Source organism: Meriones unguiculatus, chromosome 8, assembly GCF_030254825.1.
Source record: "Meriones unguiculatus strain TT.TT164.6M chromosome 8, Bangor_MerUng_6.1, whole genome shotgun sequence".
Taxonomy (NCBI): domain Eukaryota; kingdom Metazoa; phylum Chordata; class Mammalia; order Rodentia; family Muridae; genus Meriones; species Meriones unguiculatus.
The window spans coordinates 1,213,641-1,237,359 of NC_083356.1; the positions used below are offsets into that span (position 1 = coordinate 1,213,641).

General features: G+C 53.7%; 3 protein-coding genes across 8 annotated transcripts; 1 reads left to right on the forward strand and 2 right to left on the reverse strand.

The window, feature by feature from the left end:
- Window positions 1-3,379: 3,379 nt before the first annotated feature.
- On the forward strand, window positions 3,380-13,621 carry Aaas (aladin WD repeat nucleoporin). 6 transcript variants are annotated; one of them, XM_060388536.1, is made up of 16 exons: window positions 3,380-3,620; window positions 4,051-4,178; window positions 5,674-5,729; window positions 5,904-5,995; window positions 6,090-6,136; window positions 6,967-7,065; window positions 7,936-8,079; window positions 11,553-11,673; window positions 11,920-12,044; window positions 12,160-12,220; window positions 12,346-12,436; window positions 12,537-12,630; window positions 12,703-12,770; window positions 13,002-13,083; window positions 13,181-13,265; window positions 13,371-13,621. In XM_060388536.1, exons 1-16 carry the CDS (start codon window positions 3,498-3,500, stop codon window positions 13,593-13,595), a joined length of 1,641 nt encoding a protein of 546 aa, XP_060244519.1. In that variant the 5' UTR covers window positions 3,380-3,497; the 3' UTR covers window positions 13,596-13,621. The 6 variants fall into 6 exon arrangements, with proteins under 6 accessions (XP_060244519.1, XP_060244520.1, XP_060244523.1 ...); XM_060388537.1 differs by having other exon boundaries at window positions 3,385-3,620; window positions 12,543-12,630; XM_060388540.1 differs by having other exon boundaries at window positions 3,556-3,694; window positions 5,674-5,995.
- A 350-nt stretch (window positions 13,622-13,971) lies between these two features.
- On the reverse strand, window positions 13,972-19,101 carry Myg1 (MYG1 exonuclease). The gene is made up of 7 exons (XM_021643568.2): window positions 18,864-19,101; window positions 18,666-18,778; window positions 16,868-17,027; window positions 15,148-15,300; window positions 14,902-15,024; window positions 14,618-14,799; window positions 13,972-14,187 (listed from the first exon to the last, which is right to left on the reverse strand). The coding sequence occupies exons 1-7, from the start codon at window positions 19,068-19,070 to the stop codon at window positions 13,989-13,991; spliced, it is 1,137 nt and encodes a 378-aa protein (XP_021499243.1). The 5' UTR covers window positions 19,071-19,101; the 3' UTR covers window positions 13,972-13,988.
- A 186-nt stretch (window positions 19,102-19,287) lies between these two features.
- On the reverse strand, window positions 19,288-22,094 carry Pfdn5 (prefoldin subunit 5). Its single transcript, XM_021643486.2, has 6 exons — window positions 21,937-22,094; window positions 21,712-21,814; window positions 21,411-21,442; window positions 20,954-21,028; window positions 20,745-20,850; window positions 19,288-19,494 (listed from the first exon to the last, which is right to left on the reverse strand). Exons 1-6 carry the CDS (start codon window positions 22,075-22,077, stop codon window positions 19,418-19,420), a joined length of 534 nt encoding a protein of 177 aa, XP_021499161.1. The 5' UTR covers window positions 22,078-22,094; the 3' UTR covers window positions 19,288-19,417.
- Between the last annotated feature and the right edge of the window lie 1,625 nt (window positions 22,095-23,719).

A 23,719-nucleotide genomic window follows, 5' to 3' on the forward strand; every position in this document is an offset into this window, starting at 1 on the left:
AGCAGATAACAACCCGAGCGTGACGGACGGGCGTGAGGGCCGCCTTCACCCGGAGGCGCTGGATGCTGCAGGCAGCAGTATCTTGGGGAGCTCTCCTAGCCAGGTGCTCGTTAAGTGACTTCGCAGACTACAGAGACTTGATTCATCGAGTTAGCCAGGCTAACAGGAGAACGTTAGAGCTTGGTCGCTTAAAGCTGCACGCTTCTAACACTGCTCTTCAGAGTTCAAGGTCGGTCGGCCTGGGCTACACGTCACCGTTGGTAGCAGAGTTATATCTGAGGACTCTCTGCAACTATGATTTTGAGAGCCTAGAATCTTCAAAAACAGTTTTTTTATTATTTTTTGACAGGGTTTCTCTGCATAGCCTTGCCTGTCCTGGAACTCCCTTTGTAGACCAGGCCGGTCTCAAACTCATAGCGATCTGCCCGCCTCTGCCTCCTGGAGTAGCTGGCATTACAGGCCTGCGCCACTGCTGCTTGCAATTTTTCTTTTCTTTTTTTTTTTTTTTTTTTATTCAGGGGCTGAGAAATAGCTCAGTGAAGTGGTTAAGAGTTCTTACTACTCTTGCAGGGGACTGTTTTGACCCCCAGAACCAATACCAAGGCTGCAACTTTCAGGGATCCTACTCCATCTTCTGCATGCAATCAGCCCCCCCCCCCCACACACACACAGAGAGAGAGAGAGAGAGAAAGAGACAGAGAGAGAGAGAACAATAAAATAAATGTTGTCTTTTTTCTTTTTTTTTTTGAGAAATGATCTATGTCTTTCTGGATGTTCTGAAAGTGGATATGCACATGAAGCTGACCTCAAAGTCACAGCAATCCCCCTGCCTCTGCCTCTTGAGTGTTAGAATTAAGGGCATGTGCTATCATGCCCAGCAAAGTTTTTAAAGATTCATTTAATTTTATTTTACGCGTTGAATCCTTTGGAGTAGAGTTCCAGGAGGCTGTGAGCTTCCTGATGTAAATTCTGGAACAGAATGCTGGTCCTCTAGAAGAGCCCCAAATGCTCTTAACTGTTGAGCCACTTCAGTTCCACCAGCAAATTTATTAAAAATTAAAAAAAAAAAAACAAAATCTCAGGTTACTCCCACATCCCTTAACATTTGAGGAGTACAAGGTTAGAGGCAAGTCCAGTGTGGTAGCCCATGACTGATCCCAGCACTCAGAGAGAGGAAGGCAGAGCTGTGTGAGCTGCTGTCCCAGTGAAATAGAGCAAAATAAAAGTGAGGCAAAGCTTTCCTCAGAAAGTGTACTTCAGGGACCCTCTGAGTATCTTTATCCTCAAACCCGGCAACATCTCTGGAAGGACCGTTTACGTAGAAAGGCAAGGCAGACACAGAAGCATAGGGCACCAGAAACAGAATTCTGTTATTGCCCTCACCGCTCTTCAGGGAGGCTAGAAGGACGGGCTGTGGGGCCAGAGCTGAACACAGCTTTAACTTGTTTATTGTTATTTATAGTGTTCTGCCTGCCTGTGTGCCTGTGGCAGAGAGCACCAGATTTCACTATAGATGGTTGTGAGCCACCATGTGGAACTGAACTCAGGACCTCTGGAAGAACAGACAGTGCTCTTGACCTCTGAGCTGTCTCTCCAGCCCCCAGCTTTGAATTTTTCTCTCCTTTTTTCTTTTTGAGACAGGGTCTTGTGTATGCTAATCTCTCAAGTTCACTCTGTACTAGCTGACAAACAAGGTTAATCATCACTGTCTGTAATTCTCAGCACTCGGGGCTGAGACAGGCGGATCTCTGCGAGTTTGAGGCCAGGGCTACACAGAGAAACCCTGTCTTAGAAAAAAAAAGTTCTTTGGGGCTGGAGGAACAGCTAAGAGCACTTACTGCTCCTGCAGAGGAGCCTGGTTCCTTTTCCAGCATCTACATGATGGGTTCACAACCCGCAACTCCAGGTCCTCCACTGGCCTCTTCGGACACTCCCTGCAGGTGGCCCACATCGCCCCAGACAGGAAAAACACAAAACACATAAAAAACAACAGTGTTGGTGCCACGGGTCCACATGCAGCAGCACCATGCCCCTCGGCAAAAATCCTTTGTTTTTCAAGACATTTTCTCTGCGTAGTCATTTTGTAGGCCAGACTGGAACTCACATCCATCCCCCTGCCTCCACCTCCCTGAGTGCTGGGATTAAAGTCATGCACCACTATACCTGGCTGATAAAAATACTTTAAAGGATTTCAGAGGTTTAAAGGTTAGGTGAATCATTTCATTGATGAGGTAGAGTGCCACGTGGCAGGAGCAGGTGGAAACGGTTGCGTATTCCTAGTGGCCAGGAAGCAGAGGGAGGGTATCACAGGGCGGGGCCAGGCCCAGGTGCACCCTCTGAGGGTGCTATTCCTGTGAGGCTCACACACTCACCACTTCCCTCCCAAAATTCAGACTGATTAGAACCACTGATCAGAATCAAGTTGACAAGAGTAACCAATTATCTCACCGCCCATTCTTCTCTAGATCTCTCTCCCTCCCTCCCTTTCCCCCACCCCACAGGGTCTCAGGAGGGCATAGTGGTACATCTTTAATCTCAGCACTCGGGAGACAGAGGTGGGCAGATCTGAGTTCAAGACTAGGCAGCTCCACATAGGAAGTTCCAGTCTAGCCAGATCAACACAGCAAAGCCCTGCCTCAAAGCGCGGAAGCAAAGCCCAAACAAAACAAAGGCAAGATGGTACTCATTTCAAGCTGGAGAACTATGAAGTGGACCTTGAACTTTGGCTCCTCCGCATCCACCTGCCCCGTGCTGGGATTACAGGCAGGAGTCACTGAGATTTCGAGGCGTGTAGCCCACGCTGACCTTGTTCCCCCTTCTCCCCATCGCCACGTCCTGCAGGCACTGCCAGCCTCGGGCCAACCTACCCTGCCAGTGTGTGGTTTGTGCATTCTCAGGTTCAACCTGTGTCCCTTTGCTGCGTAGGGCGACGGCGCATTTCAGGGGTTTTTGTAAGGATTATGAAAGCGCTTATAGTAATGGGCGCAGGAAATGCTGTTTTTCCTGTGTCGTCTTTCTCTTTCAGGACTCCGTCCCTGTCTGTGGCTCTGGGTTCGGCAGGCTCAGCACTGTCTGCTAAAGTCCTTGCAGTGACAGGATGGCAGTCTGTATTTTCCTGAGGGCTATTCACGGCCGCCGGGCAGTTTAATTAGGTACTTTCCTAAACCTGGCTTATTTTTGGCTTTTTCCGCACTAAGTAAGTGAGTGGGAGCCGTTGCTGGGGATTCGGAGTTGGAAAAAACAGTAGTCCTCCGGGAAACAAACCAAAACCAAACCGCGGGCCGCTAGAGCACAGGCTGGCCCTTGGACGCGTCAGCGCCGTGCCCGCTCCGTCCGCGAGGGGGCGCGCCGGGAAGTTCCGGAAGTCCGCCCCGCTGCCCTTCCGCTGAGCTTCGCGCCGCCGTTTGTCCCTCGCGGCTTCCCGTCCGCGTACGAATCTAGCCCGGGAACTGAGCGTCGGGGCAGCCCGTCCGTTCCACACGCTCCGGACGGGCGCGATGTGCTCCCTGGGCTTGTTTCCCCCGCCGCCGCCCAGGGGTCAGGTCACCCTGTACGAGCACAACAACGAGCTGGTGACCGGCGACAGCTACGAGAGCCCGCCTCCCGACTTCCGGGGCCAGGTGGTCCGGGCGGGGGCGCAGCGAGGCTCCGCGCAGAGCGGGGCTCTGCAGGGGCGGCGCGGCGGGGCTCGTAGGTGGGACACGGCTGGCCCACGCGAGAGTAGAGAGGGCGAACTGTGCTTTAGGGCTGGTGTTGGCGTGTAAGGGATGCCGGGGCATGCGAGGAGGCTCCAGAGGAGGTAGAGAGAAGGTGGAGGGTGCTCTTCATCAGGTCTTTTCCAATGTCAGCCCTGTGAACAACGATTGGGGTTTGCAGATAGGGGCCAAAAAGTTGTTTTTTTTCTGCCCCCACAAGTGTTACATTTGCGGATATGGGAAATGGGGCCGTGTCCATTCTGTCTAGTCCAGCCAAAGTTTGGAGATGGCTGGGAGTGCTGGTGAAATTTGGGGAGGACACTGACTGTCTCCCTTGCCCATTTCTGAGGTATAGTGGATCAACCTTCCTGTGCTACACCTGACCAAGGACCCCCTGAAAGCCCCCGCGAGGCTGGACCATGGCGCAAGGACTGCCTTCATCCAGCACCGGGAGCAAGTCTGGAAGAGGTGTACCAGTGTGTGGTGAGCAGAGGGTTAACCAGGCCGAGGCCCCCAGAGCCCGGACGAAGGCGTCACTACGCCTCTGCTTTGGGCTGCTCTTAGACGGCTGCTTAATATCTGTGTCTTCATGTAACCCCAGATCATATCAGATGATCCGTCCCTATTGGGAAAGTGAAGGCTTTACCTGAGGCTTATCCCTCAGGCTTGGCTCGGTTTTACAGACCCGCTCCCAGCACCCATCTTAGGCCATGCACTACTCATCCTGGGCTTTTATCTGAAGCTCAGGACAGTTAGGAAAAGGTTGTATTGGTCCACCTGGATTAGGAGTTGAAGCAGTGTTACCTGGTTTCTGACTATCATTTTCAGCTGTGTAGCCTTGGAAAAGTTACAAACCTCTTTTACAGTGTGGTGACTGAATAGATGCAAGAGCACTTAGAGGCATTTCTGGCACGTACTAATCCCTTGGTATGTCTGCTGTCGCCATTATGTCAGCAGGGTTGCTGGGCTCATCAGTTGTGTCCATTTGTTTCTTTGTGAGTTGTTGCCAATCCTCTTTTATTAAAGTTGACATGCATGACTTGGGAGGGAGCTCAGTTGAGTGCTTGCCTGGCATGCAGGAAGCCCTGAGCTCAGTCATTAGCACCACAGGAAACGGACAGTGGCGCTGGTAATCTCAACACCAGGCAGGAGGGTCAAAGCTTGTGGTCATTCCTGACAGTAGCAAGGCTGAGCCCAGCAGGGACTCCATGAGACCCTCTCAGAAACAACCACACCAAAAATCAAACAAAACAGACACTGGGCAATAGGATTGTGGCAAGTGGACTGTGGAAACAGCAGGCCCAGGGCTTCACTCTCTATAGACGTACCGCCAAGTGTTTCCCAGAATGTTACTCTTGGGCTCACTCATGTCTTAACTGTTCCTCAGATCTGTGTATTTGCTTCCTACATTTCTCCAATTCATCTCTTCCATCTCCCACAAATTCAGGCTACTTCAGGTGTTTTGTTTGTTTGTTTGTTTCTGAGAAGCCCTTAAGTTGTTTCTTTTTAAAATTTTCTGGGTTTTTGAGACAAGGTTTGTCTGCATAACAGCTCTGGTTGACCTGGAACTAGACCAGGCTGGCCTGAAACTCACAGAGACCCTCCAACCTCTGCCTCCCAAGTGTTGGGATTAGAGGTGTGAGTCACCACCATCTGGCTTCCTTTTTTTTTTTTTTTTTTTAAATAATGAGGTAATGCCTCATATAGCCCAAGCTGGCCTCATTCTCCCTCTGTTGCTCAGGATCTTGAACTTGTAATCCTCCCAGGTACCTTCTCGGTGTTGGGATCACACACCTGTGCTACCACTTCTGATTTTATGTGCTGGTAGGGCTTGAACCCAGGGCTTTATTCACGCTAGGCAGGTACTCTACCTACTGAGCCCAACACACCCCAACCCTCTTTATGTTTGTTGAATAAATGAAACCTGTTAGGGCTTGCGACAGGGTAGAGTAATTCTTTACCTTTTTCTCCCCGTGAGGCGGGATATGGGCCTTTTTGGAGTCCTGAATGAAATTGCAAATTCAGAGGAAGAAGGTAAGTATTCTCTGCGGCCCCTCTCCACACTTTCCGTTAGTCACCCAGAGCGGGTTCTGGTATCCAAACCCATTCATTGCTGGCACAGGGCTGAAGAGTTTTGACACTCTTCACCTAAGGGCATGCCCAGTGCTAGCGCTGTGAGCGCTGTGCCCAGTCTCTTTCACACCACAGTGTTTGAATGGGTGAAGACGGCCTGCAGCTGGGCCCTGGCCGTCTGCCGATGGGCCTCCTCCCTGCACGGCTCCCTGTTCCCGCACCTGTCTGTAAGTTTGACCCCCCCTTCCTTTGTGGCTGGACTCAGGGTTTGTGGGGGGGTGCTGAATAGGTGAGCTCCTTTCCTGTCTTCTGTTCTTACAGCTCAGGAGTGAAGATCTGATTGCTGAATTTTCCCAAGTAACTAACTGGTGAGTGCATAAGCTCTGGTGACCGAGGGGCAAGTCCTGAGCTGGGAAGGGTGCTCTGAGGAGAGCCTTTAAGGCTGAGCCTCCGCTCTCCATGCTGTCCCCCCTCCCACCCCCGTCTGCCGATTTATGTCAGCTTGACACAGACTAGAGTCATCTGGGAAGAGAAAACCTGTGGGCAGTCTGTGCGGGTAGGTCTGTGCGGGTGGGCCCTTGTTAATGGTGATGTGGGAGGCCCAGCTCACTGGTCCTGGGTGCTGTAAGAAGTCAGACTGAAGCTGGTACAGTGGTGCCCACCTGTGATCCCAGCACTGGGAGGCAGAGACAGGCGGATCTCTGAGTTAGGCTAGCCTGGTCTACAAAGCGAGCTTAAGATCGCCAAAGCTACACAGAGAGGCCCTGTCTGGAAAAACCAAACAGGAAAAAAACAGACTGAAATCTGATATAGTGGTGCCCACCTTTAGTCCCAGCACTGGGAGGCAGAGGCAGGCGGATCTCTGGGTTAGAGGCCAGCCTGGTCTACATGGTGATTTATGGCCAGCTAGACATACATAGTGAGACACTTTCAAAAACAAAACAAAAAGCTCTCGAACCTAATTACCCTACCAGTAGTAGCCACAGCTTGGCCGCGTCAGCCCCTGACTTTCTGGACGGAGTTCAAGCTTCGAGATGAAGGCAGCCCTTTCCTCCCTTGTTGCTCTCAGCTGTGGCTTCTTATTACCGTGGCAGAAACCCTGACACCCCCCCCCCAACGATAAAACCGGAACGCCCTTTCCCGAGTGGAAGAGGCTGAGTTGCTGGGCCGCTGTGTACCTTGTGCTTCCCCACTGCAGGGCTAGCTGCTGCCTCCGAGTCTTTGCGTGGCACCCGCACACCAACAAGTTTGCAGTGGCCCTGCTGGACGACTCCATTCGCGTGTATAATGCCAACAGGTGCGTGGGGTGGGCCGAGGGCAGGTCCAGGCTGGTCTCCCTGCCTGCTCGCCTGCGTGACCTTTCTGCAGCTGAGGGTTTCCTTAGAGGCTCTGCTGGCCTCAATCTCGGAGCTGCACCTGTCTCTGCCTCCGACCGCTGGGATTAAAGGCGTGCCCCGTGACGCCCGGCGTGCCCCTGGCCTTCACCTTCTGCTCCGTCTTGAAATATCTGTGCTCTTGACCAGCCCCTGCCGGGGCCGCCCTCTCCCTTGCTTTTCGTGTCTGGGTGTTTTGCCTGCATGAACATATATGCACACCATGTGCACGGCAGGGGAGCTACAGGCATTTGCGAGCTGCCGTGTAGGTGTTAGGGATTGAACCTGGCTCCTCTAGAGGAGCATCCGTGCTCTTAACTCCTGAGCCAGCTCCAGTTTCTTTTTTTATTTTTGAGACAGGGTTTCTCTGTGTAGCCCTGGCAGTTGCTCTGTAGACCAGGCTGGTCTCAGATCCAGAGATCTTCCTGCACCTGGCTCCTGAGGGCTGGGATCAAAGGCGTGCGCCATCACTTGCAGCCTGTTTACCTTCTTTAAAATTTTTAAAAATTGTCTCGTTTATGTTTGAGTGTTTTGTCTGCTTGTATGGCTGCATGCAGTACCTGTGGAGGCCAGAAGAGGGCAACCTAACCCCTGGAATTGGAGTTACAGACAGTTGGGAGCTGTAAGAACTCCCATGTCTGTGCTGGGAACCGAACCCACACCCTTTGGAAGAGCAGCCAGTGCTGTTAACCCCTGAGCCATCTCTCCAGCCTCTTGTTTAATCTTCTGATTGGACTCGGGTTTTCTGAGCGCAGTGTCCCTGCTTTGACTCAGTTCCTACCTTTTTACCTTAGCACTATCGTTCCTTCCCTGAAGCATCGTCTGCAGCGGAATGTGGCAGCCCTGGCCTGGAAGCCCCTCAGTGCCTCCATCTTGGCTGTGGCATGCCAGAGCTGTATTCTCATCTGGACCCTGGACCCCACCTCCTTATCCACAAGGTGAGTCCTGTGACATACCTGTGGGTCGTAAGCTGTTAGACAGGGTGCTGAGTGCGACAAGGAGCGGGCAGCAGAAACTAAAACTGAGCAGTCATCAAGTGCTGGTGGTGCAGGCCTTTGATTCCCGCACTCAGGAGGCGGGTTCCAGGGCACCATGGCTGCACACCGAGGAATCCTGTCTGGAAGCACTGTCCTCCAAAAAACAAATAAATAATGAAAACAAGAACCAAGAAAACGTTTTGGCCAGCGTAAGCTGGAAGAGCCAAGGGTAGCATTGGGCATCCCCTGCAGCCGTGGCCACGTGGGGTCAGAGGCATCGGGGTCGGAGGCGTCGGGGAGGGCCGCCTCAGCTCAGAAGGTCGCGGCTACCCTGGGCTACAGAACGACACCTGAGAACAGCTCAGAGAGGGGCGGGAATGGTTGGTGGTAGTGGAGGAAAGGGAGGTTTGGAACAGTAAATTGTTCTTGTTCATGTGGCGCACACCGTTAGTCCCAGCATTGGGAGGCAGAGGCAGGTGATCTCTGTGAGTTCGAGGCCAGCCTGGTCTACAAAGGGAGTTTCGGGACAGCCAGAACTGTTACACAAAGAAACTGTCTTTAAAAAAAGGACAAATACATTTATTCAGTGTGTCTGTGGGAACACGTGCCATAGCTCCAGTGTGAGGCCATACGACACTCTGGGGAGTTGGTCCCTCCGTCCTCCATGGTTCCCTGGGATTGGTTGACCTCAGGTCTTCAGGTTTTAGTGCCATCTGTCTGTGCCCCTCCTCCATTTTTCTTTCTCTCTTCCTCCCCTGCCAGCCCTATTTTAGCTTAGTCCTTATAGAGAAGTTATAAAATTATTAAGTTTCAGTATCCTTTTTTTTGACAAGATCTCCCTGTGTAGTCCTGATTGGCCTAGAACTTGCTTTGTGGGCCAGGCTAGTCTTGAGCTCACAGAGCTTGGCCTGCCTCTGCCTCCTCTGTGCTGGGAGTAAAGGGTGTACCCCCATGCCTGGTGCGTTTCAGGATACCCTCATCTCAGTGGCTGCTTCAGCACCCTGTGCCACCCTGTCAGCTTCTCTGAGAGCAAAGCTGGCACCCTCCGTTGCTTTTTTAATTTTTTTCGAGACAGGGTTTCTCTGTATAGCCCTGGCTGTCCTAGAACTCATTCTGCAGACAAGCTGGCCTTGAACTTGGACATCCAAACGGCCCTGTTCCTGAGTGCTGGGATTAATTGTGGGAGCCACCACTGCCCTGCTGTCCATTTCCGTTAGCTAAGATTAGAAATTACTTGGAGCTGACAAGTGTTTCTGTTGATGCCCTGTCTTCTTTTTGTTACTATTCTCTTTTGAGTTGCTTTTTGTTGTAGTCATTTAATTGTACGGAAAGGCACAGCTTTGGAGTCGTGTGGAGTCAGGGTTTAATTAGGCAACACTGACCTCAAACTTCAGTATAGGTAGGGTTGGCTGGCCTTGAACTCTTTTCTTTTCTAATGTTTTTTTTTTTTTTCTGAGACAGGGTTTCTCTGTGTAGCCTGGGCTGTCCTGGACTTCCTTTGTAGACCAGGCTGGCCTTGAACTCACAGAAATCCACCTGCTTCCCAAGTGCAAAGATCTTAGGAGTGTACCACACACCCAGCTTTTCCTGGGAACTTTTTACAAAGTGAGGTTTATTTTATTTTTTTAAATTTTATATGTCTGAATACCATGTGCATGCGTGCCTAACGAGGCCAGAGAGGACGGTGCTCCTGGGACTGTAGTCACAGACAGTTGTGAGCCACCGTGTGGGTGCTGGGAAGTGAACCTGGGTCTGGAAGAGCCGCCAGTGCCCGTAGCCACGTAGCCGTCTCTCCAGCCCTCCTTTCCTAGCAAATTGGATTCTTTTTTTTTTTTTTTTTTAAGGAGAAGCCAGAAAAGTTTGATTGAGAAGTAGATAAACAGTTCTTGCAGCAAGGATGCTACAAAAAACAAAACAGAAAACAGGCTACCCTTTAAAATGTTATTTTAGAAATGTGGAGATGGCTTGTCTCCACAGGGATAAGAAGTTTGGGGATCTGATGCCCTCTTCTGGCCATCCTGGGCACCGCAAGCATCCGAGCACTGACATGCAGGCATGCAAAACGGCCACACACCTAAAACAGTGAAAGATTTCTTTCAGTCGTGTGTGTGCGTGCGCATGCGTGCACAGAGGCACAACTGCCCCGAGGCTGGAGGCACTGGACCCAGTGAACGGGAGTTACAGACAGCTGCCTGACGCACATGCTGGGGTCAAACTCGGGGCCTTTGGGAAAAGGTACATATTCTAACTGCTGAGCCATCTCTCTGGCCCTGGGTTGCCCTTTTCAAATTAAAAAAAATGTTTCAAAATGTATTATGTGTGTTTGCCTTCTATCATCCGATGGTTAGAGAACAACTTTGGTTGGTTTTGGTTTAAAGACAGGGTTTCTCTGTGTAGCCCTGGCTGTCCTGGAACTCACTCTGTAGACCACAGTGGCCTTGAACTCAGAGACTCATCTGCCTGTGCCTCCTGAGTGCTGGGATTAAAGGTGTGTGCCACCACTTCAAGCCTAGAAAACAAAATTTGGGAGTTGTGCTAGCTTTGCTCCGTGGGTTGTGAAGATTGAACTTTTCTAGCATTATTTACAGTAGTGGAAGTCAAGGCTGGGCACGGTGCCCATAAGCAGCCCCAGTGTGTGTCTAAAGAGGGCTGGTGAACAGGCCACGGGGACAGGGAGCTCCTAGGTAAGTTGAGCTGAGCTGACTTGAAAGGACAGTTGTCATTCACTGTCCAGTTGAGTCACCTGTCAGTGACAAGGACTTCAAGAGTTAAGGTGGAGAGGGCAGAGCCAGGGCGCCGGCTCTGACGCAGCACTGAAGAGCACACAGCAGGTACTGTTAGGTGATGTGCACCCGGGGATGGAAGGGGCCCTTACGGCTCTTTGTGGTCAGCAGAAGGCTGTGGGCGCATGGAGGATGCTCTGTCAAAGGCAGTTAGGGCGCTGGGTGAGAAGAGAAGCAGAGGTTGGGTGTTTGAGGTCGTGTGAGGTGGCTCAGGCCCAGTCAGTGTGGACTTCACTCTCAGCACAGCCCCGTTGAGGCCTACCTGGCGGGAGCACCTTCTGCCTTGCCCTGGCTCCTGCCCCACACACCCCAGGTTCTCCATATACCTCCTTTAACCTCCATCAGAAGCCTTCGTTTGTGCCAGCCTGGGTTGACGTGAGAGGCCGTGAATTAGGGCGTCCAGCAAAGCAGGGAAATGGAATCATGATGGGGCTTTGCTTTTACTTTCGTGTTGTCTGGGTGCTAGCAGAGAGGAGAAGAGGGCCCTGAGACCCTGGAGTCACAGGTGGTTGTGAGCCAGGTGCGGTGAGTGCTGGGAGCCAGACCACCCTCTGTGAAAGCAGCAAGCGCTCTTCGCTGCTCTCCCTTTCTTTACCCCCTTGACACGTTTGTTCACCATTTTTTCCTCTGCCCCTTTTGTTTATCCTGCAGACCCTCCTCTGGCTGCGCCCAGGTGCTGTCTCACCCTGGGCACGCACCAGTCACCAGCTTGGCTTGGGCCCCCAATGGGGGACGGCTGCTCTCTGCCTCACCTGTGGGTGCTGCTGTTCTGGTGAGTGGGCCCACCCTCGGTGCTGAGCCGCGAGCCTTTGTCGTCTGTCTTATATGGTGGAGGAGTTTCATCTGGACTCCTCAGCTTGAAACTGCCAGCTGTTGAGTACTCTCGAACCCATGTCCTCACGCTGAGCACCCGGTGTCTTGCTGCTTCCCCTTCTCTGGGCCTTTGTGTGGAAGAGGGTAGCCCACCGCCAGCTGGTTGATAGTGTTTTGAGTTCTTGTACCCACTTCCCTCTCTCAGGTATGGGATGTCTCAACAGAAATCTGTGTGCCCCTTCCTTGGTTCCGAGGAGGAGGGGTCACCAACTTGGTGTGGTCCCCAGATGGCAGCAAAGTCCTGGCTACTACGCCATCAGCTGTTTTCCGGTGAGTGGGTGAAGCTGGGGGAGGCCAGGAACTGAGGCAAAGGCGCTTGGCTTCCGGACGCGACCTTGTGGCTGTGAACTTGGAGCCTGAGCCTGTGTTGTTGTCTCTGGCTCAGGGTCTGGGAGGCACAGATGTGGACTTGTGAGAGGTGGCCAACTCTCTCAGGGCGCTGTCAGGTAAGACGGGCTGAGGAGGGAACTCTGACGGGCCTGGGTGCCCCGTGCATGGCTCCCCATCTCTGCTTCCCTCCTGACGTAGCCCTCCTGCAGGCCTTCCTCCTGTCTTTTCCTTCTGCCCCTAGACTGGCTGCTGGAGTCCGGACGGAAACCGACTGCTGTTCACGGTCCTGGGGGAAGCACTGATTTATTCCCTGTCATTCCCAGATCGAAGTGGTGAGTTAAGCCTTCAGATTACAGACTGGGGCGGGCGGGACAGCGCCCTGTGGGCTGCACTGAGGGATGGAGTACAGAAGCCAGGAGACTGCCCTGACAGGAACAGAGGAGGGCCATGTTGGAGGCGCAGCGTCAGCAACAATCGTGGCCGATCTTTCTGAGACAACAATACAGACCCCAGATGGTGAGGAGAGGTGAGTTGGAGTGGCCGTGGCAGGAGTGACGAGAGTGGGACAGACACCGACTGCCCCGTCTTTCTGTCACAGGCTCGGAGGGGAGGCCCACTCCATGGTTTGGGACCCCAGTGGAGAGCGTCTGGCTGTGCTCATGAAAGGTAAGGGATAAAGAGAATGTCTCTGAGAAAAGATCTGAGGAGATGTGGCTGTCCTGGAACTCACAAGCCCGCCCACCTCTGCCTCCCACCTCTGCCTTTAAAGGCCACCACACCCAACTAGAGAGGGGCTTTCTTGAGCCACAGCCTAGTAGATTTTGGTAGCATCAGGGCTACTGTTCATTGCCTTGCCTTCTGGGCCGTGTTCCTGTGCTAGCTGACTGTTTCTTACAGGAAACCCACGGGTACAGGATGGGAACCCTGTTATCCTCCTTTTCCGAACTCGCAACAGCCCCGTGTTTGAGTTACTTCCCTGGTAAGTGCAGAGCAGAGCTCGGTCTGAGCTCCACACATCTCATACCTGCACAACTCCCCGCCTCCGCTGGCTTCTTACCGCTTCCTTTTTGCCATAGTGGCATTATTCAGGGGGAACCCGGAGCCCAGGCTCAGCTCATCACTTTCCATCCTTCCTTCAACAAGGGGGCCTTGCTCAGTGTGGTGAGTAGGCAGGGGCGAGGCTGTGTGAAGGTGTCAGGCTGGCTGAAGGCCCAGGGGTCACGGGTCTACAAGGGTGCCACTTTGGGTCTTTCTCGTTCTCTGCAGTGCTGGTCCTCAGGCCGGATCACCCACACCCCACTGTACTTTGTTAATGCGCAGTTTCCGCGCTTTAGTCCTTCTCTTGGCCGGGCCCAGGAGCCCCCAGCTGGAGGTGGAGGCTCTGTTCATGAAGTGCCACTTTTTACTGAAACATCGCCAACCTCTGCCCCTTGGGACCCCCTCCCAGGACTCCCACCCACCCAACCCCATTCCCCCCATTCCCCCCTGTAAATAAAGCCATGTATTCTACTCGTTTACGAGGCTGCATTTTCTCCTAGCATGCTGCTGGGGTAAACAGAGCAGGACCTGATTCTGGTTCCACTGTCACTTTCTAGCTGCTGTGCACATGGTCAAGTTAGTCCTGGGATGGTTTATTTCAGGATTTACTGCTTTATGTGTTGGCTGTATGTACAAATGTGTGCCACAAGAGTGTCTACCCCACGGAGGTCAGAAGGGGCGTTGGATGCCCTGGAACTGGAGTTGTAGATAGCTACGTGCTGGAGTGCCAGGACACTAGGTGGGGAGATGGGTAGCAGCAGGGTTCTGCACCTGACATGCTGCGCTTACAAGTCTGTGAAACTTCCCAGGTTGGTGGTCAGGAACTGAGTCAGAGAGAAGCATGTTTTATTGTACTGCAGCATTTGCAAGAGGCACAGGTGCAGGGCGCTGGGCAAGAGTGGCCCGGGCCATATTCAGGGCACCCTCTCGGGTGTGGTGTCCACCAATGAAGCCACTGGCATGGACGAAGATGCAACCAGGGATCCCGCTGACTTGGTCCAGGGCCTCATCCCGCAGTCCCCGCCATGGCTCTGGCAGGGGCAGCCTAAGTAAGAACAAACGGGGGGCATGAGGGGCTCACGGGAGGATGGCACCTGTCACACACAGGTGGCAGCCTCCAACAATGCTGAACAGGCCCGAGGGTAGGTAGGGTAGTTCTGTGGGGACTCCTGTATGGATGCAACAGCTGCCAAGAAACCTGTGTCCTATGGCTGAGGCAGGAAATAGGTGGCCTTCCAGCAGGCAGACAAGATTCTGGGATAGACAGGCGGGGCGCTGCAGCCAGCATGTGAGGAAGATGGGTGCCTGGTGCCTGAGCTCAGGTAGCCAGCCATGTAGATTAGTATAAAGGGTTAAGGTATGAGCTGTCAGAGAAGAGAAGAGCCTCGCTGTGTGGCCTAGGTATCTGTAAGTAGTTATCCTGAGTCTCAGGAGGAGAAACCACCCGAACCACGGTGCCCTACAACAGGCCTCACCGGCTCTGGAACGAATGAGGCTCCTTGGGTACACACTGGACTCGCCACTGTCCGACCTGGTCAGTGTAGACAACAAAGGAGATGGCCGCTGGGGGGGACAGCTGAGACTCTAGGTGATACAGGTGCTCCTTCCAAGGGCACCCACCTTTAGTGAGCTCCACTATCTCCCCACTGGAGTCCACCTGAAAGGGAGAGAATGCGGCTACAGGGTTTGGGCAGGAGCAAGAGGCCCAGGGGGCCAGAGCGCAGGCCGGCCCTGGCGGCGGGCCACCTCCCAGGCCTACCTTGAATCGCTGAGCCAGGGCCTCCTCTACCACGGCCCGAGCTGGCAGCCAGCTATGCTGGTAGAAATGTAGTCTCTGCAGAAACTCCTCCTGCACCAGATCCATCGCGCGCCTGAACCCTGCCTGGGAAGGACGGAGAAACCACAGATGTTTTGGGCACTGGCCTAAATTTCACAGGACTTGGACAGACCCAGCTTTCTTGCGCTCTGTCCTCTGCAGTTCTGACTGGGGCTTCTGGGCTCTCACCTCAGTGTCTTGGTCGGGCTGGTTCCAGGTGGGGTTGAGCCGAGCAACCCGGGCACTCAGGGTAGTGGTGAGGGCATAGCGGGGCTCCCCGTCTTCCCACTGAGGGATCCCATTGTCCACTGCGTCCACCTCCTCCACGAAGTTCTCGTACATCTAAGCAGCCACAGGGGAGAGGCACTTGACACCAGTCATTGAGAAGGTGGCTTAGGTTTCACAGGACGCAAGTACATACTCCTTCACAATAGCCCTCGGTGGGAGCAGCCCCTGCTCTTAACCTCCTGCCTGGCCACTGCCTTTCGGACAAGGGTTTCAGTTCCTAGAACCCTGCGGGGATGGGTCCCTGGGCCAGGAGGTGGCTGAGGAGGCTGCACAGCAATCGGTGAGGTAGGGATGGTCTAGCCCAACAGTTAAGCGATGAAAGTGGTTGTCTGACAGCCATCAAGAGCGGAGTGAGGCGGAGATGGCATCATGATATATACCATAACATACGACGTCTGCCTGAAGAAGCAGTACAAGGCCTCAGATTCTAGGGCAGAGCCGGTGTGACATACTGGTGTGACATACCACCCCAGAAAGCAGGCTCCACACTGCTCAGGTGTGATAGGCACAAAAGGCACTGACCTCGGGAGCCCTGAAGGACTCCTCTGGGCGCGGCAGCTCTAGCACTGGAAATGAAAGCTGATCCCAGGGCTCTAAAGCCTTGCCATTCCCGAAGCTCTTAACCCACAGTCAGGAGATGCCAGAGAAGCAAGCCTAAGCTGTCCCAGCACCTCGGGCTGCTGTGTGAGCTGAGGCGGGATGGAATCCCCGTGGGAACAACCTGAGGAGCGCTGACCTTGGTACTGTTTGGCCTGAGCCTCAGACTCGCCTGTCTGTAACATGTTCCTTTCCGGCAGAGCTTACCAGCTCCCGTGTCAGCCCGAGTCATCCAGAGGCAGGATCTGAGCTCAGTGTCTCCTGAGTGTGAGCAGCCTCGGCTGTGTACCCAGAGATACCCAATAATTCTGTTTTTGAGGAAGGGTCCGAGTTGGCCTGGAATTCGAGATCCTCCTGTCTAAGCCTCTCCAGTGTTGGGCATCACCACACCTGGAGTCATTGTTCTTTGATGTACGTCAGGAGAAAGACTGGAAAATGCCACTCACTTCTAAAGCCCTTCTCCAGGATGGTGTGGTACTGTACACTTATAGTCCCAGCACTTAAGAGGGGGAAGCAAGCATACTGCTCAGGCCGTAAGTTCAAGACCAGCCTGAGCAACATTGGCAGAATACCTCAAAATAAAAAATACTAAGAGCCCTTTCCTAGACACTGATGCCCAGTCCTCATCCCCAACTCACAATACAGGCGGAAGGAACAAAGATGCCTGATGGGTTTGAATGCTAATGGCCCCAGAGGCTTCTGTATTTGAAGGCTTAGTCCTCCGGGAGTAGTGGCACTACTTTAGAAGGATTAGGAGGTATGGCCTTGTTGGAGAAAGTGTGTCATGGGGAAGGGGGTTCTTGGAGGTTCCAAAAGACCAAGCCGGGCTCAGTGCTATTCTGCTGCTGCCTGCCAACCAAGATGCAGAACTTGTGGCTGCTTCTTCAGCACCATGTCCGTGCCTACTGGCACTCTGCCCCTACAGCACCATGTCTGTGCCTGCTGGCACGCTACCCGCCAGGGTGGGCTTAACCTCGGAAATCACAGGCAAGCCTGGCAGGAACGGATGTCCACAGGCCCCTACCTTGTCATAGATGGTGTCCACCACACTGTCCTCTTCACCAGCGCCCAGCAACTGAGCCAGCAGCTTACGGCCGAAGTGCAGATAGACAAGTCCTGCACTGCTCAGCTTGGTCTGCCATGGCTTCCCAGGGCACAGGGAGCTCATCGTTTCTGTAAAAGTCCTGAGGAGCACAGGAAGGGGCTGCGGTGACCAGGAGTCTAGGGTTTGTGTGTGGGGACTTGGGGCCTGGCAGGATGGGGAGTGCTGCGGGACAGGGAGGTGCAAAGCACTTTCCTCCAGCGCCAGCTCAGGCCCCGGCCGACAGCACCTGCATCCCCCTCCCAGAGGACTGACTCACTGCTTACTGTGTCAGGTCTTGTTTTCACATTAAGACCTTAGAGCCTGTTCTGTCAAGTTCATCGGGACAAGTGGACAAACAACAGAGCAAAGAGCTCACGGTCATTGGTGTGTGTCAGGACCCCGAGGACCCAACCTCTAGATGCTCAAATCCTTGTGTAAAATGTCTGACTATAAACTATGCCCATTCTCTTGTATATGTTTGTTTTTGTAGACGGGCTTTCTCGGTGTAGCCCTGGCTGTCCCAGAACTTACTTTTAGACCAGGCTGGCCTCAAACTCAAAGATCTACCTGCTTCTGCCTCCAGGGCTGAGAGCGAAGGTGCAGGACATCATACTTAGCTGCAGCTCTTCTCCTACTTGGTGAGAGTGGGTCTTATGTGATCCAGGACAGGCTCAAAACAACTAACAAAGGACCTTTAACTCACAACCCTCCTGCATCTTCCTAGGTGTGGGGGTTGTAAGTGTGCGCCCTGCCTTGCTGCTCCTGCATCTTCTGGATTACATATGCCTAACAGGATGCAGACACTGGGTGAGAGGGCAAGAAAAGACTGTCCACATTCTACACAGATGCGTTTTATTTTAAAAAGATAAAAGAAACTAGGCATGGTGGCACACTCTTAATCCCAGCACTCGGGAGGCAGAGGCAGGCGGATCTGTGAATCGGAGGAAATTCCAGGACAGCCAGAGCTGCAGATAAACTCTTTATGGAAAAAACAAAATAGAAGGGAACAAATTTTCCTAAATTGGAGGTTGTGAAATTGTGGAGGTGGGGAAAGTGAAAAGCTAATTTCTTATAGAAGAGTGAGCAGGTGTCTGAGGTGAAGGCACCATCGTGCCGGGGATAGAGGCAGCTGGGGCAAAACACCTGACAAAAATCAGCATAGGGGAAAGACGGTTTATTTCAGCTCACACCGTCAGAGAGGGAAGGCGGCAGAGCTTAGAGCGGAGTGGAAACAGGCGCACGCCCGCAGCGCTGGGCCTGCTTCCTCCACTCAAGCTACCCAGGGATCAGCGGCTCCCACAATGGGCTGGGTGGTCTCACGTCCATCAGGACACCCTACAAACAGGCGCAGGGGCACGCCCGGCCTGGGTAATCCCTCAAGGACCCACTTCCCAGGTCACAACAGAATCTAGACTGTCAGGTTGATAATGACACGGGGGGGCGGAGTCACCTACACCACGTGGTGTCTCACAACCCGCTAACTGCGATTCCAGGGGACTTGGTGGGCGCCGACGCACTTGGCGCACAGACGCGAATGCAGGCAAAACTCCCACGCACACAAAGCAAAAGGCCACGTGAGTGGGCTGCGAACCATTAGGCTCCTGCAGCCGTGGCTCGGGCGGAGAACGGAGAGCAGCGGCGGGGCCCGGGCGGGCGGGCAGCGCGGACGCGCGCTCTCCGCCGGGGGCGGGCCCCGAGCCCGGGATCCCGGAGCCGCGAGCCGTGTCCACGCGCTCACCTCTGGTGGTGGTCGTAGCGGTGCCGCTCGGGGTTGTACTCCCCACCCACGTCCACCACGACGTCACACGAGGCCAGTTCCCCGGGGTCCCGCGTGCGCACGATCTCCGCGTCCTGCAGGCACAGAGAGCGGCTGCCGCGGGCTGCGCGCGGGGGGAAGCTCGGGCCCGCCCTCCGCAGGGGCCCCGGGCGGCCGTACCCGGTACTCCGGCAGCAGGCGGAGCAGCGCGCAGGCCAGCGCCTCGTCGCAGTGGAAGGTGCCGCCGTGCGTGCCGATCCGGGACGGCGCCATGCCGCGCCTCTTCGCGGGCGGACCGGACTCGGGGCCGAGCATGTGGCGCGGGGCCTGCAGAACAGACCGCGGCGGCCACAGCGCGAGGACGGCGCGCAGGAAGCGGTGGCCCATGCGCCTCCCTCCCCGGCAAGCACGCCCCGGAGGCGGAAGTGTCGGCCGCACCTCACTTCCGCCTGCCAGCCGTCCCCACGGCAACCGGAAAACGGCGTGCTCCGCAGAGCCCCGGCTGGACTCGAAGCGGCGATGCGGCTCGCCCAGCGCTCACCCGGGTACACCCTCTGGCCACCCCAGCTCACCGCCGCCGAGTTTAAACCAAAGACGACCACCATTCGCCCAGCTGGCACATTTATTGACCTCACACACGAGACCCTCTCTTCCCAGACACCAGGCGGCCCCTGCCCAAAAAGTCCCAGGCCCCTTGAAACAGGGTCCCTCTGCTTTGTTTCCGCGGCTCGCTCTCAGGCCTTGGCAGTAGCCTGAGCCGCCCCCAGGGCTGTGAGCTGCTGAATCTTCTGGCTCATCATTTCCATGACAGCTAAGAGAAAAGAAGGAGAGTCACAGCCTGGTCAGGAAGTGTGCTGGAGAACCCAAGGAACACTGCCAGTTAAACTGTGGAGGGCGCACACGCACAGATTTAGAATCTACACTGTTGTCAGTCAGCGCTGGACTATAAAAACGAGCACAACATTAGCCATAACCAGAAACAGCTCATGTGAGGGCTGAGGATGCACAGCACGGGCACCATACGACAGAGGAGGTCCATATTCAATCCTCAGCACCACTGCGTAGCACTGTGAGCTCGAGGCCAGCCGAGGCTACAAGAAACGCTGTCTTGAAAAACAAAATAATAACAATAATATAAAAATTAAAACTCAGGTGAGGCACATGGACGGCCTTGACTTCGAGGCCTGGACAGGCTACAGATTCCTGGTGTGTAGTCTAGCCTACATGCTGTTCTCTGGTTCATAGTACAAAAAGAAAAAAGCCATCAGCCCTGCCCTGGCTCTAACATCAGGAGCTTAAAAACAAAACTGCCTCCTTGAGTAGCTTCCCATGATGCCCTTTCCAGCCTGACTTAGCTGGTTTGGACTGGACTTAGACTTTCTTTTTAAACTGCCTAGAGGATTGCTCTGTGTAGCTTAGGTGGTGGCTGCTGGCATTTACTCAGCGGATTCCTGTGTTTACAGGCATTTTATCCTAACTCAGTAACAGGTTTTTCTTCTCAAGTACTCAGACCCTTACACATGTCACTTACAGAATCTAGAGGACACATCACGGCACCAAAGAGACACAGAAACATCTCTTTGTTGTTTCTGACACACAGAGATGTGTGTCTGCCTCTGCCTCCCCAAAGCTGGGGTCACAGGCGTGCACCGCTACCTCCGGCAGAGGCATGGTTTTGCCCTGCAGAGGACGGCTCCTGTTACAGCCTGTGCGTTAGGTTGTGTTTGTGTGTGCCATCATGCCCTATGCAATGACTCTTCTTTACCATGAAGGTAGAAAGGGTCAGGAGGTTCCCAGGGGGCTGTGAGATGGCTTTAACAGCTGAAAGTGCTTGCCACACAAGGCTGGTAAAGTCTAATCCCTAGAACCCAGAGTGCACGGAAAAAGCCAATTCCTGAAATTTTCTTCCAGCCTCTACACATGTACCGTGGCATTCCTGTTCCCTTCTCTCTCTCTCCTCATGTCTGTCTGTTTCTCTCTCTCCCACACAAACAGTGACAAATACAACTTTACAGACAAGAGCAGATATGACGACACTGAGGCACCCTGGGCAGAGCTTACCTTGTTTCATGGCGTGCTTTTCCTGCAGGGCTGGTTGGATTTTCTCCATCTGCTTGGTAAGGAAGTCTATCTTCCTTTTGAAGAAGTCCTTGGCATCCTCAGCTGTCTGCAAGGTTGGAGGTGAATGGGAGGAGGAGGAGAGCGGGCCTTCACTGTGCCCCTCCTTCAGCTCCCTTCACCTTCCGGGGACATGCTCCGCCTTCCCTCACCTTCTCCACGTAGTAGCCAGTGCCCACATCAATGAGAACATTTTCCACGTCATGCAGCTTCCCAGGGACGTACATCTGAGGCCAGGTTAAGGGAGACTAGCCAGCGTGAGGCCGACCGGGGTTCACAGTGAGACACTTTAGAAATGGGCCGCAATTACGCTGAAACCCAGAAATGAGGCAATTTCCCAATTCCAATACCCGCCCATTTCTCTATGTCGTTAGCAGAATGCCAGCTTTATCTCCGTGGTAGATTAACATCCCACGCAAAGAGAGACACCACACTTCAACCCTTCACTGAACTCCGATAGAAAACATTGGGTGGACACCGATCCAAGACTGGCCAAGAGAACGGCGCGGTATATGTAACTTAACATCACTGGGTGACCGTAACCAAAGCTCTCCCCTTTGGGAAAGGCCGAGGAGGAAGACAAGCAGCATCTCCCGTTGGAAAGGATACAGAGCTCGTCAGGGGGACCAGTAAGTCTTTTCCTGTGAAAGCAATGAAGACAGACAGCTGGGCAAGGCTGGGCGCTCCCACGTGAAGGTCTCAAGGGGCCTCCCAACGGGGCTCAGCGTCCACACTGAGGTGGCGGGAGAGGAGTCTTGCACATTTTGGTTTTCGGTAGGCAACATGAGGGGGCTCGTGTGGCTACACACTTCATAACGCACAGCCTTCTCTAAGGAAAACCGGGTTGGGACGCGGCGCCGGGGGCGGGCGCGCGCCGCTGCCCCGGGCGCCCTCACCCGCCCAGCCATACCCTCGTTGCTCTTGTTCAGCACGCTCAGGCAGTCCTTGGCTTCCACATACTTGGTCTGCACCACCTTGAGCTGCGCGATGGACGTGGACAGGAACTCCACCTCCTGCAGAGCCGGGAAGAAGGGTCAGCGCGGCCCCTGGGGAAGCGGGCCCGGGCGGGGGCGGGACCGGGGGGCCCCGCCGCGAGGGCGCGGGGAGCGCGGGCAGGGTGCTGGGCGCGCCTCACCTGGTCCAGCTGGTTCTTGAGCATTTCCAGCTGCGGCAGGTTCAGCTCCGTGATGTTGATCGACTGCGCCATGTTGGGAGGGAGGCCCGCCGGAGAGGAAGCCGGCCGCGCCGCCGACGCTCTAGCCAGCCTCCGCGGCATCTCCGCTGTGCCGCGGCGGCGACGCTCTGCGCCCGGCGTCTCTATGACCCGCGTCTCGCAGGGGAGCGGGGCGAGCTGCGGCCTGGCAGGGGCCGCAGGGAAACCCTGGCGAGTCACGCTGGCGAGACAACCCCGGTGCCCGGCCGGGAGCTGGCCTGTGTCCTGACAGTCACTGAGGTGCTTGTGAAGACAGTGCCTGGAGGACAGGTAAGCGGACACACCGAAGAGACCGCTTTGCCAGCCAGCAAGTACAGCCTACGGTCTTTGCCCGTTGTGTGTATTTTTGCATCGCAGTGTCTGCAGGCCAGCCAAACCGCGGTCCTCTGCAAGAACAGCCCGGAGCGCTTACCTGCTGAGCTGTCCAGCTCCAGCTAACTGTGTGCAGGACATGACACATGCATGTAAGGTACATGCTTCCCAGGAACCGGACACTTCAGTCAGGAAGCTAGAAACCTCGCAGAATCTGCTGCCAGCACCGCTAAGTGTACCAGCCTTAGTGCGAAGAGCAGTTGTTGCGGTCATCTTTTTGTACGCCACCTAAAGGTTATCTTTGTATTGTTCAAAGGCTAATCTCTGTACCCTGGAATTTGGTATTGTCATTCATATGGATGCATCATATTTTGTAAACACCCCTTTTCACCCTCTGGTTTAATAAATAGCTGAAGAGCCAATTGCTAAGGCAGGAGAGGATAGACAGGATTTCCAGCAGAGACAGGAACTCTGAGAAGGAATCTGAGGCGGCAAGAAAAGTGGAAAAAGCTGGCAAGTCCTAAAGGAATGAATTAAATAAAATTAAAAAGAACAAGCCGAAATGCAGATGGTCGCATTTTGCATTAGTCTTCACTTTTTCATATTCTGGTTAGAGAGCAAGCCATTCTCCACAGGAAAAACATACTGATTTGAATATGTGAATAAAAGCCAGTTGATGCAACACAGACTCGCACAGACACACACAAAGGAATAAGCCATGTAGAAATTTTACTAATTTTTTTATTCCACAAAGGTTAACGTCAGCTGTAAGTAAAGTATCAGATTGAGAAGCTAGGCAAGCATTAATGGACTCTTTGGCTTTCAAAGATGTTAATTCTGAATGCCACGGTGTGACCAGGCTTTTAAAGGCAGGATCAGCACCAATAGATGACTGGATGCCCTGTTCATGATACAACTTCAATAGAAGTAATTGCTAAAGGCTTTGAGACTAGTCAAACTGTCAAATGTCTTGCCTGTGGCAACACTGAAAGACCAAAGTCATTTCAAAATGAATTGCAGGCAGAACCAAGGTAATTCCGAAAGAAGGCCTGCCGTTTCTGAAATACACAGAAGTTGTGGCGAAGGCTGGCATTGGATTAGTGAATGCAGATCGACGAGGGACAAACAACCAGATATCCAGACTGGAGAGATGGCTCAGTGGTTAAGAGCACTGGCTGCTCTTCCAGAGGACTCTGGCTCAATTCCCAGCACCCACAGGGCAACTCACAACTCCAGTCCCAGGGGATCTGACACCCTCACAGATACACATGCAGTCAAAACACCAATACACATAAAAATAAATTTAAAAAATTAACTCATATCAAGGTCAGAGCAATTTTAGTAGGTAAAACTCAGGAGAAACCAGAAAACAAATATTTTGTCAAACTGCTAT

What these genes read in the sequence shown, in the direction of transcription:
- Aaas (XM_060388536.1), top strand. Translation starts at nt 3,498, where the DNA reads ATGTGCTCCCTGGGCTTGTTTCCCCCGCCGCCGCCCAGGGGTCAGGTC. An exon ending in CTGTGGGTGCTGCTGTTCTG is followed by an intron (nt 11,674 to 11,919) that starts GTGAGTGGGCCC and finishes TCCCTCTCTCAG; the next exon opens with GTATGGGATGTCTCAACAGA. An exon ending in TCTGGCTGTGCTCATGAAAG is followed by an intron (nt 12,771 to 13,001) that starts GTAAGGGATAAA and finishes TGTTTCTTACAG; the next exon opens with GAAACCCACGGGTACAGGAT.
- Myg1 (XM_021643568.2), bottom strand. Translation starts at nt 19,070, where the DNA reads ATGGGCCACCGCTTCCTGCGCGCCGTCCTCGCGCTGTGGCCGCCGCGG. An exon ending in AGCCCGACCAAGACACTGAG is followed by an intron (nt 15,025 to 15,147) that starts GTGAGAGCCCAG and finishes CGTCCTTCCCAG; the next exon opens with GCAGGGTTCAGGCGCGCGAT. An exon ending in CCCTGGCTCAGCGATTCAAG is followed by an intron (nt 14,800 to 14,901) that starts GTAGGCCTGGGA and finishes TCTCCCTTTCAG; the next exon opens with GTGGACTCCAGTGGGGAGAT.
- Pfdn5 (XM_021643486.2), bottom strand. Translation starts at nt 22,077, where the DNA reads ATGCCGCGGAGGCTGGCTAGAGCGTCGGCGGCGCGGCCGGCTTCCTCT. An exon ending in GCTGAACAAGAGCAACGAGG is followed by an intron (nt 21,443 to 21,711) that starts GTATGGCTGGGC and finishes TTGCTTTCACAG; the next exon opens with GAAAAGACTTACTGGTCCCC. An exon ending in CTGGCTACTACGTGGAGAAG is followed by an intron (nt 20,851 to 20,953) that starts GTGAGGGAAGGC and finishes CCAACCTTGCAG; the next exon opens with ACAGCTGAGGATGCCAAGGA.